At 44.0% G+C, this 16,802-nt stretch overlaps 1 protein-coding gene across 1 annotated transcript in view; it reads right to left on the bottom strand.

Annotated features, from left to right (window-relative positions):
* PRKCH (protein kinase C eta) overlaps positions 1-11,686 on the bottom strand; it is a 225,723-nt gene extending 214,037 nt beyond the window's left edge. The window contains exon 1 of the mRNA XM_081228102.1: positions 10,964-11,686. Within this exon, the coding sequence (XP_081084228.1) occupies positions 10,964-11,326 (363 nt within the window). The 5' untranslated portion in view covers positions 11,327-11,686. The remainder of the gene's footprint in view (positions 1-10,963) is intronic.
* Between the last annotated feature and the right edge of the window lie 5,116 nt (positions 11,687-16,802).

The following is a 16,802-nucleotide window of genomic DNA, read 5'->3' as shown; positions in this document are numbered from 1 at the left end:
TCCGCCTGCCAATGCAGGGGACACGGGTTCCAGCCCTGGTCCAGGAGAATCCCACATGCCACGGAGCAACTAAGCCCGTGCACCACAACTACTGAGCCTGCGCTCTAGAGCCCACGAGCCACAACTACTGAAGCCCACGTGCCTAGAGCCTGTGCTCCACAACAAGAGAAGCCACCGCAAAGAGAAGCCCACGCACCCCAACGAAGAGTAGCCCCTGCTCGCCACAACTAGAGAAAGCCCGTGCACAGCAATGAAGACCCAACGCAGCCAAAAATAAATAAATGAATAAATTAAAACAAAAAAAGAAATATAACTGCATGGCTTGAAATGAGGACCCACTGTAATTCCTTAAGGCTGATTCTAAGCCAAGGAAATAACATCAACATCACTACCAATGCTGAAAGTCATTTAGACACGAGTTAAAATCCTCTCCAAGCCTGAGCAATTTAGATTTGGACCAACTGAATACTTAGGAGTTACTAACTTTGAGAAGATATAAGTCATTTTGACTGCTTAAAACCAAACCAGTTACTCCTAAAGCAAAGAACTGATGTAACTGCCTAACATATGGAGGCAGAAGCTTTAGAGATGGAAGGGTCCTTAGAGAGATTCTAGTGCAGGCCCCTCCTGATAGAAACTAGGGAGCTGAGACCCTGATACACAGAGGCTTGCCTGCAGTCACAGCTGACAGATGGCAAAGCCACACCTTGAACCCAGCTCTCCTGACTCTCACAGAACAGTACCTATATATTGCTGGAAGCTGTACAATGAAATACAAAGAGTTTCTTTAATTGGGTAGTTAATACCATACTAATTTACAGTTAAAGTTAACTTCCCATATATTTACTAATAAGCAAGCTTCCACTAAAATTTTAGGACACAAATATATATATATATATGTAAATAAATATCTAACTTAATGTATTTACAAATTAATAAATTAATACATATCTAAATAAGTTGAAATAAGTACATCTTCATATCTATGCAGATGGTAAGTATGTCTTGTCTGTCACACATCACATGAGCTAAGGCAACAGTAAAGCTTTGGCTGGAGCTCTGGTTTCCACATTCTGAAAACAAAGGACTGAGCTATAGTAGGTTCAAAAACTCAAAAACTTCCCAGGACCAAGCAGGTAATGAGTCAAGGGGACTAAGTATTAGGGGGTGGTGGGGTCTGCAGCAAACCAGAGCACCACAGAACTAAATGCCTTCCAACTGAATGTGAAAAACATCACTGCCAGGGCTTCCCTGGTGGCGCAGTGGTTGAGAGTCCACCTACCAATGCAGGGGACACCAGTTCGTGCCCCGGTCCGGGAAGATCCCATATGCTGGGCTTCCCTGGTGGCGTGGTGGTTGAGAGTCCGCCTGCCGGTGCAGGGGACGCGGGTTCGTGCCCCAGTCCGGGAGGATCCCATGTGCCGCAGAGCTGCTGGGCCCGTGAGCCATGGCCGCTGGGCCTGCTTTTCCAGAGCCTGTGCTCCCCAGCGGGAGAGGCCACAACAGTGAGAGGCCCGTGTACCGCAAAAAACAAACAAACAAACAAACATCACTGCCAAATGAATACATCTGTAGTCTGTCCATGGGCCTAAGAGCTGTCAGGCTTTGTGCTGCTGTTCTGAACTAGACCCTCCTGCTTCAACATCAGTGATTCTTTTCTGATCTGTACAAAGTTTGGAGTATTTGATGGTTCAAAAAGGGTGTTACTGTTTTCTGTCTTGGGGAGTTAAATGTTCTTTTGGGTCATCTGTTCATGGATATTGAAACTTAGTTCCCTCCAAACTTTCGGACGATGGAAAGATTTCTGTGGGTCAGGAACGTTTACCTTTCAAAAGGGATCTGTGATGTCTCTCTGAGAAAGCATTATTAGGTCAGACGTTTCTTATCTTCTTTTGAGGGATGATTTTTCATGGTCCTTTAACTGAATCAGGCCTGTGGCCATGCTATCTATGCTGGAGCCTTAAAAATCAACTGCTTTTCCTCTAGGAAAATGTTTCTGGTCTCCCCAAAGCAGGCACTCACCAGCATCTTAGTCCTTACTTCTGTCATTTCCTGGTTATTGTCCCCCCTGCCTCCCCAATCTCTCTCCCCCTTGGAACTACGAGGCCTGTGAAGAAAAGGGCCATGTCTGTCTTGCCCACTTGCCTCTCCAGGGTAGAGCACAGTGCCTGGTACATAGGACATGCTCAGTGGTGCATGAAAGCTCACCTAGGGCTTGGCATTTCATAGAGAAACATGTAATAGTCTGTTAGAGTAGCTACCCCAGGGGCAGAGGGGATGAATCTCAATCACCCACACTTTTAAACCCTGAACTCCTCTGACCAATATCATACACTTCCATGAGAGCCCAATCCATTCCATGAGAGCCCAATCCATTCATATATCCATCCCTTCAGGATAGAGGGGGAGTGGGCAGTGGAGATCTTAGGATGCTGAGGGAACACGAAGGAGGAGGAGGAGGACCAAACCCAGACTTGGAATGTCAGGGAAAGTTTCCTGGGTAAAGTGAGGTCTATGGTGAGGCCTGAAGCACACGTAGGAATTAGCATGGTCGCTCCTGAGGAACTGAAAGCTGCTCATTGTGGCTGGAGCATGGCGTGTGGGATGGGGTGAGGTAAGCAATAAGGCTGCAGAGGAAATCGGGGTCCAGATCATGCAGAACATTCTATAGCATTTTGAAGAGTTGTGTTTTATCTAAGGGCAATGGGGAACCACTGAAGGGTCTTAAGTAAAGGAATGACTATCAGCTCGGCAACGGAGAAAGATCATTTTGGATACAGCAATGATGAAAGTGGAAAGAAAGTGGTCAGGAACTGACTTTCAGGCCTCATTTTTATCATATTCTAATAAAATGGAGCAAGCAGCCAACATAAATGGAGTACCAGATCCAGCCAATTGTTTTACAAAATAGAAGAAAGACTACAGAAAATCCAAGGCACTTCTCTGATTCTACATACATGCCACCCATCTCATTAAAAAGTACTGCACTTTTACTATCACAACTAGTCATCATTCTAAACATTTGCTAGATACCAAAACTGTACTAAGAGTTATGTAAGATAAAATGATTCCCTCTGCCCACCAACCTCATTAGCTCTCCAGGGTTGAAGCACAACCGAATTTAACATGTTGGGCTCACAAACTACCAGTGAACAAAGTTACACCATATTAACAGGTTTAGAAATCATAGTCTTTTAAAATAAGCAAAAGCAAAGAATTCTCCAAACAGTTTTCCATCCATTATCATATTCAAAGGACACAAGAATCTGGTCCAGTCTTTCAAGTGCAAGTTGGTATGTAATTAATTGATTTTTTACAAGGAACACTGTGATCATTGTAATAACTGGTCACTCCCGAATTACTTTCATTTTGTTTTTAGAAAGATGAATAGGGACTTCCCTGGTGGAGCAGTGGTTAAGAATCCGCCTGCCAGTGCAGGGAACACGGGTTCGAGCCCTGGTCCGGGAAGATCTCACATGCCACGGAGCAACTAAGCCCATGCGCCACAACTACTGAGCCTGTGCTCTAGAACCCACGAGCCACAACTACTGAGCCCACTTGCCACAACTACTGAAGCCCACACGCCTAGAGCCTGTGCTCCACAACAAGAGAAGCCACGGCAATGAGAAGCCTGCGCACAAAGAGTAGCCCCCGCTCGCCACAAGTAGAGAAAGCCCATAGGTAGCAACGAAGACCCAGTGCAGCTAAAAATAAATAAATTAAATAAATTTTTTTAAAAAGATGAATAAAATGTTTAAGTCAAGATCCTTCCAAAGTGCTTATACTTCACTTGCTCCAAAATCACATTTCAACAGGGATTTAGTGCCTACTATATACCAGACACTGCTCAAGATGCTGGACTTAGAACAGTAAATAAGAGAGGTGGGGTCCCTGCTCTCAAGGTGTTTATACCCTAAAGGAGGAAGGTAAAATAAGAAAATAAATTAACAAAATGATCTCAGAGAGGGATGAGTGCAATGAAGGGTGACAGATAATAATGTGGTCTGGAAGGTGTTCTCTGAGGGGGGAACATCTGAGTCACAACTTAACCATGATGAGAAACAGCCAGCCCCACTGCAGCAGAATTCTTACCACAAAACTGAAGACACAATATACCCAACACAATTCACATACACTGGGATAAACCTCCCTAGAGATGCTAAAATATGTTTCTTCCCTAAACGCTCCTCACCAAATTGGCTCCGAAAAAAATGATTGTGAGAACGAATAACTGTACCACAAAGTACAAAAGAGAATGAACCGCTAGATAATGAATCTAGAAGATTCAATCTGATGCTATAAATTCATGTACCTGGATCCAGGAATCAAGGGCAAAGATAATCAACGATTGCCAAGTGGTAACCTGGCTGCTTCCCTTGACAAGACTACTAAACAGGTAACCAAGACTACTAAATAGGTAACCTCACTGAGTTGGAGAGAAAGCAGCCCTCCAGTGTTGCAGGGAACAGAATGTCTTCAGGAGGGTTGAACCAGGAAAACAGCCTGGGATACTGCCAAGCAGGTCCTTCCTTCCTGAGGGGATGCCAAGGCCTTTCCATGACGCAGCCTCCAGCCCCTCCTGCCTCCTGCCATGTCCCTATGCTTTGCACTAAGTATGAAGTGCTGGTCCCCATTTGGAAAGTCAGCCAATACAGAGCAAATCTGTGAAAGGAGAAGATAAGGTTTTAACTTAGACAAACTTTCGGGTTTTAGAAGTTCAAGAAATTATGCAAAATAAACCGGTTCTAGAAGAAACAGAAAAAAAGCTGACAGTGCTCATTTAGAAAATGAGACTGTGTCCAAAAGTCAGAAACTGTATTTAATGAGTTTGGTGTTTTTTAATGCTCCTACTCTGATAATATTTTTTGCACTAAAGAGGCAACGTAGTTTTCAAGAGTCAGCCTTGGCTCAAATCTAATTCAGGCATTTATTTACCTAACATCTTCTTTGGTAAAATAAGGATAATAAATCCTCAACATTTTTTCTCTACAGCTTTACTGAGTATAACTGTCATGCAACAACGTGCACACACTTAACAGTGAACTATCTGATGTGCTTAGACGTAAGTAGATAACTGTGAAACCATCAGCACAATCAAAATAATGAATATATTCATCTCGCTCAGAAGTTTCCTTGCGCCTCCTCTGTAATCCATCCCTCCATCACCTTCATTCTCCCATTCCCAGGCAACCACTGATCTGCTTCCTGTCACTACAGACTAGTTTACATTTTCCATAATTTTGCGTAAATGAAATCATATAATATGTACTCTTTTGTGTCTGGCTTCTTTCAGTATGTAAATTACATATTTTAAGATTCATCCATACTGTTACGTGTATCAATAGTTCATCACTTTTTATTACTGGGTAGTATTCCATTGTATAGATACACAATTTGTTTAAATATTCACCTGTTGGGGCCTTCCCTGGTGGCGCAGTGGTTAAGAATCCACCTGCCAATGCAGGAAACATGGGTTAGACCCCTGGTCCGGGAAGATCCCACATGCCGCGGAGCAACAAAGCCCGTGTGCCACAACTACTGAGCCTGCGCTCTAGAGCCCCTGAGCCACAGCTACTGAAGCCCGCGTGCCTAGAGCCTGTGCCCCACAACAAGAGAAGCTACCTCAATGAGAAGTGCACCTCAACGAAGAGTAGCCCCTGCTCGCCGCAACTAGAGAAAGCCCGCACATACCAACGAAGACCCAAGGCAGGCAAAAATAAATAAATTAAATAAATAAATTTAAGTATTCACCTGTTGACTGACATTTTCCAGTTTGGGGGCTATTACAAATAAAGCAGCTGTGAATATTCACGTACAAGTCTCCGTATAAATGGTTTCATTTCTCTTGGTAAGTACTTAAGAGTAGCTAGGTCCCATGGTAAGTATATGTCTAACACTTTAAGAAACTGTTAAAGTGTTTTCTAATGTGACTATTGTTTTATATCCTGCACAGTAGTATATGAGAGTTCCAGTTGCTCCACTTCCTCACCAACTCTTGGTATGATCAGTCTCTTTAATTTTAGCCTTTCCCATGGGTTTTGGTTTTAATTTACTTTTCCTTGACTACTCTTTTAATGTGCTATTTTCCATGAAGGGTGCCTATTCAAATCTTTGTCCCATTTTTAAATTGAATATTTTTCTCATTGCATTTTAAGAGTTTTTATATATTCCCGTTAAAAGTCCCTTGTCTGATTTTCATGTTGCAAATAATTTCTCCCAGTCAGTGGCTTGTGTTTTCTTTTTCTTAAGTGTCTTCTGAAAAGCAACAGTTAATTTTAATAGTCTGATTTGATTTTTTTTATAGTACTTGCTTTTTTGTCTAAAAAATGTCTTAAAAATGTTTGCTGAACCCAAGGGCACTAAGATCTTTCTTCTTTGTTTTCTTATAAAAATTTTACAGCTAAAATCCTTTTTTTAGGTCCATGATCCATTTTGAGGTAATTTTTGTGTATGATATGAGGTAAAGGTCAATGCTCAAGTTTCTGCACATAGTTATTCAACTGTTCACGCACTCTTGTTGAAAAAAATTATCATTTCCCCATTGAATTGCCTTGACATCTTTGTCAAAAAAGAAAGTCAATTGATCATATATGTGTGAATCTATTTCTAGACTCTCTTCTACTCCGCTACTTCTACTACTCTATATGACTCTCTTTACTCCAATACCACATTATCTTAATTATGGTAATGTTATAGTTATCTTGAAATCAGATAGTTTAAGTCCTCCAACTCATCCTTTTTCAAAATTATTCTTAGATGAGTCTGGGTCCTTCACATGTTCATACAAACTTTAGAATCAGTCTGTTAATTTCTACAACAAAGCTTGATGGTATTTTAACTAGGATTGCATTAAATCTATTGAACAAGTTGGGAAGAATTGTTAAGAATTGAGGTCTTAACAATATTGAATCTTCCCATTTATGAACACAGTATCTCTTTTCATTTATTTAGATCTTTAACTTATTTCAGTGATGGTTTGTCATTTTCAGTGAACAAGCCTTGCATGTTTTATCAGATTTATCCAATTTCATATTTTGATGCTCTTTTAAATGGTACTTTTCTATTTCAGTTTTCGATTGTCCACTGATAATATACAGAAACAACTGATTTTTGTAGATTGGTTTGGATCCTGCAACCTAGCTAAACCTAGCTTGTTGGTTCTAGAAGCCCTTTTGTAGGTGTCTTAGAATTTTCTACAGACAGTTTTACTTCTTCCTTTGCCTGTACTTTATTTTTTTAATTGCCTATTGCACTGACTGGGACCTCCAATACACTGTTGAACAGAAGTGGTAAGAGTAGCTATCCTTGTCACTCCTGGTCTTAGGGGAATATCATTATGTTTTTCACCATTAACATGTTACCTGTAGGTTTTTCACAGTTGTCCTTCATCATGTTGAAACAGTTCTCTTCTATTACTAATTTGTTGAGAGTTTTTATCATGAATGGGTATTGAATTTTATCAAACACTCTTTCTCTATCTATTGAGATGATCATATGAATCTCCTTTTTTATTCTGTTAATGTGAAGAGTTGCACTGATTGATTATAAATGTTTAATCAACCTTGTAGTCCTGGTTATAACCCCATTTGATCATTTGCTATATTGCTGGGTTTGATTTGCTAAAATTTAAGATTTTTTATATCTGTATTCACGAGGGGCACTGGTCTGTAGTTTTATTTATTTGTAATGTTTTCATCAAGTTTTGGTATAAAGGTAATGCTGGCCTCGTGAAATGAGCCGGGATGTGTTTCCTTCTCTTCTGTTTCCTGAAATAGTTTGTGTAGGTGGCAATATTTCTTCCTTAAATGTATGATAGAACTCACCAGTAAAGCCTTCTGGGACCTTGAATTTGCATTGTGGAAGGTTTTTAACTACAAACTCAATTGCCTTAATAGACATAATGCTATTCAAGTTATTTGAATGAGTTTGGGTCATATGTATCTTTCAAAGAATTTGTTCATTTCATCTAATTGTGGAATTTCCTGGTATAAAGTTATTCATAATATTTTTTTAAATGTCCATAGGATCTATAGTGATGTTCTCTCATTCTTAACATTGGTAATTTGTGTCTTTTTTATTCTTGATCATTTGAGGTTTATCAATTTTATTATGGTTTTTTCCCCCAAAGAGCAAGCTTTTTGTTTCATTGATTTTTCTCTGCTGTTTCTATTTTCTGCTTCAACTAACCTCTGCTACCTTTACATTTCCTTCTTTTTGCTTACTTAGGATTCAATTTGCTCTTCTTTTCTAGTTTCAGGTGGAAACTCAGGTCTTTGAGATCTTTTCTAATTTAAGTGTTTACTGCTGTGAATTTCCATTTAAGAATTTCTTTAGTTGTTACATTATATCCCACTACCTCCTTGGATATAATGTAAATTAAATGAAATAGTATAGTTAGGAAAGAAATAGTTGATTGCCTACTCCATGGCAGGCACTGTGCTTGATACTAGGAATATACTGCACGGAAGAGATCTAACCCTTTCTCTCTCTCATCAAGCTTAGAAGGTAATACAGACGAAATTGGTACAAAATCAATGCCAATGATTATCTTCTTAATACTCAGAAAGCATGTTAAGCAAAAAAAGCATAACAACTTTGTTTTAGTCTAATAATAAAGGTGTCTTCTGTTTTTTTCTCTTCTCATGATCTAGCAAAAACTAAGCTGCTAGATTTTTTTAGAGTTTAGCAATTTGTAATTTCAATTGCAACAAATAAATTTATTGTGGAGTAAATTACTCCATTTGTAACCCTCTGAATAAACTACACATTTCAATTTAATATGCTAAAGATAAATAAGTACTTCTGTAATTCTAAATTTCAAAACCACATTTAGACCTATAAAGGATCATTTAGAAAACAAGCATTCCATATATTTCCAAATATTTTCTTAAAATTATTTTCTTAACAAAAAATTTTAAAAGAAAGGAAACACACTACCCATTCTACTCTATCATCACAGTTTCAAAATACCCAGAACTTTAAAAAACTGCCTCCTAATTGAATATGAGTGTCTGACAAATCACCAGTTTCAAGGTCATTTAAAGGCTGACCTATCCAACCAAATACTCATATTTTCTGGAACACCACATTAAACATCTAAATATAATTAATTCAGACAATTATAGATATAGAAATTTAATTTACATTTAAATCTATTCAGCCAGTGGGACAATAGGCAGCTCTAAATACCCCCACCTTGTCAGGTAACCTGAATCTTCCTACACTTAAGCTTCTTCCAGTCCTTATCTTGTGGTCTTCATTTAGGCTACAGGTTCTCAAACTTCACTGTACATTGGAATCACGTGGAGAGCTGAAAAGTACTGATGCTGGGGTCCACAGCCATAGATCCCTGTCTAGAGTCTTTAAAAGTGGGGATTTTGAAAAGCTCCCCAGGTGATTCAAATGTGCAGACTAGGGGTAAAATGAATCAGCCTAGGATCTCTTTGGGAAAACAGGCTTCTAATGGCCATTGGTCAGTCTGCACCACCATATTTCAGAACCTAGTTCTTTTAGAGCTTTGCCCAACCTAACTCCTAATCAGACACTAATTTAATAATTCCATTCAGATTCCTAGACTCACCTCTATTTCCTGTCCAGAAAGTCACAGGATAAAAAGTCAATCTCTATTTTGGCCATTCCTCTCCACTCCACTTCTAAATTCCACAAAGTAAATTCAGCTGAAGGGAAAGTAACTCAATATAATTTGATGATATGGTTAAACAATCATTATGGTTTTTTCTCCTATTTAAGAGACTACTCCACAAGCTAGCTGTAAGTTTACAAAGTATATGATAAAATAATCAATTCCTCAAAGTGTAAAATAAATACCTAAATGAGTCTTCCTCATTATCCATCTGATTCCCCCACTTGTTAATTTCAAACAGGTTTTCAATACTGAGTCACCATTCTGGGCTCAAAACTGACATTCTCCAGAATTTAAATCATTAAACTCTCGAGACTCTTCAAAGGGCTTACTCCATTTTGCCAGGCCAGACCACTTCATTATAATTATCATTTCATCACATAAGAGTGGGAAGGATAACACCTGCATCACAAAAACAGTATGAAGATTAAGAAGCAAAAGCATTTTAGCACTGTGTAGAATGCTCTAGACATTTTAATTTATTTGCAGCAGAAATTTTGCCTCATGGGAACTATGTGAAAAGCACAGGCAAGTAGGAAGTTGCGGGTTAACTACTTGTCAATATGCAGAAGCACCAGCAGGTGAGGCGAGGGGAGGGGGGCGGTTCACAAACTGCCGAAGAGCCCTCTAAACTCTCAGTACCAATAACAACAGAAACACATACTGCAGGACTCACACCTCTCAGGCTGAAACTGAACTGAAGTTACAAACACACGTTAACCTCATCTCCTTGGAAAACTGCTAAACAAAACTTGGCCAACTGAAGACCCAGGCACTCCAATCCCTGCCAGTGTAGGCTATGTACCTCTGGGATGTAATGGATGTGCATGCTGAAACACGTGTGCACATCTGAGCTGCTGAACCAACACGTATCCATAAACATTATGAATAATACCTGCGAGAATGTATCGCTTTCTCCTAAAAAGCGCTTAAAGAACTTGACCCAAATCAAGTCACTTTCCTATCTATCACACCTTCTTTGCCTTTCCTGCGTATTACCCTCAAGCTGAGAGTTGGGGCGCCTTACCCAAAGTGTGGGCGGAGGGGGGTGACCGCCCCTACCCCGACTTCCCGTTAGCCCAAGCTGCCATCCCGAAAGGGGACCGTGTCCAGGATGGCTTCCTAGAGACAAACCTGTGCCCTCGAGCACCACCAGCCACCAGTGCCGTGGCCACCTGGGCGAGAACCAAAGCGAGGACCGCAGTGGAGGGAATTGCCTGCGCTTGGGAAGATGGGAAAGCGGGCCCCGGGCAAGTTTTGTAAAATGAAGGGGGGAGAAGGTGCGGAGTGGACACAAAGGGGAGGGTTCAAGGTACTCACCCAGCCCTCGAAGGTGTCCGAGGCGCCGGCTGTGCGCAGCAGCTCCTGGAACTGCAGGGTGCAGTTGGCCACAAAGTGGTCGTAGCCCAGGGGCGTCTCGTGGAAGACAGCCAGCTCGAGGTGGCCACCGTCGGTGACGTTGGCGCAGAATTCCTCGTTGTACGTGGGTTTGTTGGTCTTCTGCTTGGTGCTCGTCTGGCCCACGCGTACCTGGTCCACGCTCACCGTCAGGTAGGGGTCCAGCAGCTGATAGCCCTTCTTGAAGAGCGAGTGGCGCAGGGACCAGCGGGTGGGCTGCAGCCCCACGGCCTCGCCAATGCGGACCCTCAAGTAGCCATTGAACTTCATGGTGCCGGACGACATGCCGGGGCCGCTGTCCCAGCTCAGGGACCGCGCGGTCTCGCAGCCGGAGAGCGGGGAGCCCTCGTTCAGGCCAGCCCTCGCGGCGGCCGCAGGAGTGGAAGCAGCTCCCGGGAAAAGCAGAGCGCAAGCCCCCCTCGACCAGCCATTCTGCGTCCCCCGCCGGACCTTCCCTCCCCTCCTTCCCTCCCTCTCTCCCTCCCTCGCGAGGTGGAAAGGAGGGGAGCCGGGCGCCAAGCCCTCAGAGGGCCGGGGTCGCCCGACCGTCCCTCTCGAGCCCGCGGCGCCTCCCGGGGGCTCGCGCGGGACTCGCCCCTTCTCCAGGGCCGGGAAGCACCTCTCCCCGGAGAGCCGGAGCGACCCGTCCGGTTAGCTCGAGCCTCAAGCGTCTCCTGCCCCCGCCTCCTCCCGCTTCTGCTCCTGCCCCCGCCTCCGCGGGCTCACGCTCTCCCCCACTCGGTGAGCTTCAAACCAGGAAGCAGCTGCCGCCCCATCCCGAGCAGGAGCCTCGCGCCGCCGGGCTCCAAGTTCACGGCAACCCTGCGCGGGGCTGGCGCGCCCTCCGAAGCCCGGGGGCGCGGCGCGCGGCCGGCGCCCGACCCTGCATTCGGTCAGTAGCGGGGCGCAAGCGGCCTGGGGAGCGCGGCGCAGGCCGGTTCGCACCGCTCTGCTCGCACTCCCTGCAGCGGGGTCTGGCGGGGAGCTCTGGGCTGGAAGCTACCCCAGGTGCAGGCCAAAAAGGGAAGGGCTTGCGGCCCAGCCTGAGCGAACACCTGAGGCGTGGGAGACAGACCCGGGGAGCGCCGGAAGGCGGGAAGGAGGAGGAGCAGGGAACCCAGGCGGCCGGGAGTCGCTCGCGCCCCCCAGCCCCCCTAGGAGGTGGGCTGGCGACCCAACGTGGCCATCTGGGAGAGGCCCTGGCCGGAGGCGGGTGCGTGACGAGAGGTTCCTTTACCTAATCTTTACAGGGATGGCTCATCCCGAGTTCAGCTTGGGCCCATCCTGTTTGTGTACCTTTCCTGCGGAGAGTAATTACAAGGTTGTTGTGTGTGTGCGTGTGTGTGTGTGTTTTTAATAGAGCAGCAGTGATGATGGAAATCCTGTCCGCCTCCGTCCTCGGAGAGGTGTGTCTTGTTGCACAAAGAGCAGGAAACTTCAGTTCTGAAGACAGACATGGCCGGGACGTAATAAATCTCTTCCTCTGCGGGGTGATTCCCGGTCCACCCGGCCCTGCATGACAAGAGCAGTAGATGTTCACACACACACAGTCCCTGGCACATGTGCCCGATTGCCTCTTCTAGGAACACCCGGGGCTGTTGCTCTATGAGTCAGAGGGGGCAGCCTTCAGTTTTTTCTCCACTCAGGGCTCCTGCAGTTTTTGTCCACTGGGAGCTCCTTACTCCCTGAGGGCCGGGTCCACCAATTTGTCTCCCATAAAGCCTAGGCCATTCTTAAGATACTTAATTACATTCTCTCTGGCGACTCAGTCTTCTGCTAGCAGGTCAGTCTTTCTAGCCCCGCTACCCACAGTGCCCTATCTGGGGGCTCTCTAACCTAGGTTCTCAACAGTTCACTGAGGCACGCTATGGAATGAAAACAAATAAGAACAAAGGGTCGGTGGGGGAGGGCCTGTCTTAAAAGAACAGCAAAATATCCTTAGAAGAACAGGGCAAGGATGCAGCACATCATCCTAAGGACACCTTAGCTTTAGATGGGGCTTGTAAAGCAAGCTCTCAAACACCCAAGGAGTTCCTGCGTGGCCCTGGTGCTCCAGGAGAAAAGGTCGAGGGGACCCTTTGGGTCAACTTTGTCATCCTCTCCTCCAAAGAGTGGGACTCTAGCTTTAAGAACCACTAAAGGATTTGCTGCTGTTGGGCTATAATACTAAAAGAAGACTGTCCCAAATCGTGGCCAGCTATACAGCTGCCCTAGGGTTGTGTGATGAGAGACACAAGATACTCCATTTTTGCCCTATCAGTCAGTGCCAGGCCTAGGTGAGCAGTGGTTACATAGCAGTGAGCAGGATAGCCATGGTGCCTGCTCTCCTGGGGCTTACAGTCCCACAAGGGAGGAAAAACAATGAAGGGAGGGTGCAGTGGAGGAACAGGCCAAGGTGCCATGGGATAATGTAACCTGGGGGTCAGGGGTAGTCAGAGAAGGGTCACCTAAAAAAATTGACAGCAGAAGCATCTGTTTATTCAGGGTTCCTGAGAAAAGGGACAGTTTGACCTGTTTGGGGAACAGGGAGGATTCCATGTGGCTAGAGGGGCAAGTGACTGAAATGAGCCTGAAAAGGTGGGTCAGGGTCCGAGACTGACCAGAAGTGGTAGGTTTTTGGACATTAGCTATGAACAGCTGGAAACCTCTGGAAGGCTGTTCAGCAGGGCCAGGACAGGATGGCATTGGGGTTTGAAAATCCTCCCTGGGGCTGTGTGAAGCATGGACTGGAAGGGGCAAGCACAGGTGTGGGGAGACCAGAGAGGAGGCTGCTGCTGAACTCCAGACGGGAGAAGATGGTGACCGGGACTCAGGTGGTGTGACAGCAATGAGGATAAGGAGGTGGGGTTGACAGGTCTCGGGGATGGATGGAAGGAAGGGAATGAGGAAGAGGAAAGTATCAAGGGGGAGCTTGCAGGAAATCAGCCTGAGCAACTGCGTGGATTACAGAGCCATTAGTGAGTAGGAAACACTAGGAGAGGAGCCGCAGATTTGTGGGAGGTTTGGGAGGGGGTGGAGTTCAATTCGAAATATGTCAGGTTTGATACACCTTGGATACATTTAAGTGTAAAACCACAGTGGGCAATCGGGGCTATGTGGTTGTGAAGGTCAGAGGTGGAGTCTGAAGTAAAGGCATAAATGTAGGCGCCATTAGTATAGAGATCGCAATCAAAGCTGGAAGGAATAGTGGATGAGATCTCTGTTCCAGGAAATATAGGAAGAGAACGTAGCTTGAGAAAAGAAGGGGCTTATGATGCGGACTTCCAGAAACCCCAACATCTATAGGTGGAGGGCAGGCAAGGGAGTTGAGAAGTGGCAGGCGGGAGTGAGAGAAAACGCAGGAGGATGTGGTGTTAAGTTATTGTGGAAACTAACCCGGAAGTTCTCCAGCAGGAAGGAAAGGTCAGCTAGGTCAGAGGATGCTAAGGGATTAAATAAACAAGACTGAAGAAGCCCTGTGGAGTTGGCAATGGACAGGTCCTGAGTAGTCTTTGAGCCGATTCAGTAGAAGGGTAGACATGAAAGCCTATTTGGAGTACGTTGAGGTGAAAAATAAGAAGTGGAGAGAGTGAGTTTAGACACTCTTTCAAGACGTTTAGCTGGAGTGAGGAGGAGAGTGAGAGCTGAGGATCAGGACGCAATCACCAGACGGAGGGCTTTTTAGTAATGGGAACAATGCAGGAAAGGAGAGAGTTCGCACCGTTCTGAGACTGCAGGAGGGAATGCCATCTATGGCACATGTGAAAAAATGGGCCTTAGTTTAAGAAACATCTATGCTTGTGGCTCTTAGCCTGCTGTCTAAAATTGTCTGCCTATAGTCAGGGTAGATGGTCTACAGCAGCCCCAGCTTCCTGGATTTCTAGTTTAACAGCCCCAGCAGAACGAGGATTTCCTCTACTAGTATCCTTAAATCAGTCTTGAGGAAGACTCTGTCTCCGGCCTATGTCATGCATCATTAGGTGGCTCCTGGGGTACACTAGACAGGTAGAAGACAGCACATAGCACCAAGTCCCTGTAGGGAAAGACTAGCTGCCCATACAGACCTCACCTACATGACAGCTGTTATCCAGAGCTGGTCCTGACTTTTAAGGAAGGCAGAGGAGCAAGAAGTTCCCTCTCTCTACACATCCCACCCTGCTCACTAGTGGCTTGTACATAATACAGTGTAGCAACTTGCATATCTGTATAGACTACTTTGAAATATGTGTTATAGGTTCTTTTATAGACTAGAGGTTTGTTTCTTTTTTTCTTATCACTATTACTTTTTCTTGTCTTAGTCACATTATAACTTTGGACTTTTCTATATACAATTCCTAGTACATTGTCTAAATGCTTTTTGATTGATGGCTTGATTGACTAAATCACTGCCACTTTTCTAATTTCTTAAGGAACATTTCACACAACCCCCATTCCACTTTAAAATAGAGAATTTAGAGAATAATGCAGCCAGGTCAAAAACTACCCCATGTTACTATAATATGACACAGCCTTTGGAGGGCAGTTTGATACCATACATCAAAATCTTCAAAGTAAGAAATCACTTCTTTGCCTGAAGAGGTCCAGTAATAGTGAAATGGCTGAGTAAATTATAGAATAACAACTCAATGGAATATCACATAGTTATTAGAATGACATATGATAACATAGAAAAAAGATAGTAAATAGCATTTTAAAAATCTAAAGTAAGAAATATAAATATGCTATGAAGTACATAAAATATGCATACCAAAGGATTAAGATTGGAGTTTAACACAGATAAACGAGCACAGTTCTTAGAATGCTGGACTTACAAACGAATAATAAATGTACTTATCTACAAGGGCTCTGAAGATTACATAATTCAATATAAAATATGTGATACATGGCCAAGCACAAGGTACATTTCAGCTGTTACCTCAGCTGCCACATTACCATTGATTAAGTATCTACCAGCATTGTAACAAGGCACTTGACAAACATTTCATTTGAGTCTCATGACAACCGTAGAAGTAAGTGTTATTACCTCTCTTTTACACATAGGAAAAGTGAGGGCCAGAATGGTTAAGTGAATTGGGTCACATAGTTAATACATGAAAGAGCTAAGATTTGGTCCATTTTTCAAAACATGCACACCTAACCCCCATCCCAGGTGGTTTTAATGCATAGTAGGAATGAAAACTATTATACACACTGAGTACAAAGAGGAAGAAGATGGAGATTCTCAGCAGTCAGGAGAGAGTGCTACACAGAACAGGGGTTATAGCAGTGCTGTTCCTTATCCACTTCTAAATATGCAAAGGCACGTATGTATAATGGTATATGTATAAAGGTACATATAAAGTGGCAAAGGTGGGCCACAATGTCCTTATACATGTTCCAAAAAGAACAGAAAAAGGTAAGCTATTTCACAGATGTTGTACCATTTCTCAGAATGCAAGGAAGACACGAGTGTCACATTGAAAAGGACATGTTGTATTAGGCAGAATGAATGAAAGAAGACCCAAACCTAGACACATCACTGTGAGGCTTCTGAAGCCAGATAAAAGGAGAATCTTCAATGACTTGGAGGAAGAAACAGAGGCAAAGTCAGGAGGTAGGGTGGGGTGGGAGGAGTCTGGGATGAGATCAGAGTAACGAGGTCTTCAGAGAGCCAAAGGGTCCTGACACAACAGTCTGTGAGTCAGTGGATGAACAGTTCATAATGAGAGGGAACGAGGGAAAAGAAGGCTGAGGGGCAAAGTCCTAAAGAGCCGATGGGGTAGACCGGCTGAGCTGCTCACCC

This window comes from Mesoplodon bidens (assembly GCF_964165515.1).
Source record: "Mesoplodon bidens genome assembly, chromosome: 3".
Lineage (NCBI taxonomy): Eukaryota > Metazoa > Chordata > Mammalia > Artiodactyla > Ziphiidae > Mesoplodon > Mesoplodon bidens.
This window is presented reverse-complemented; position numbering and strand designations above follow the sequence as displayed.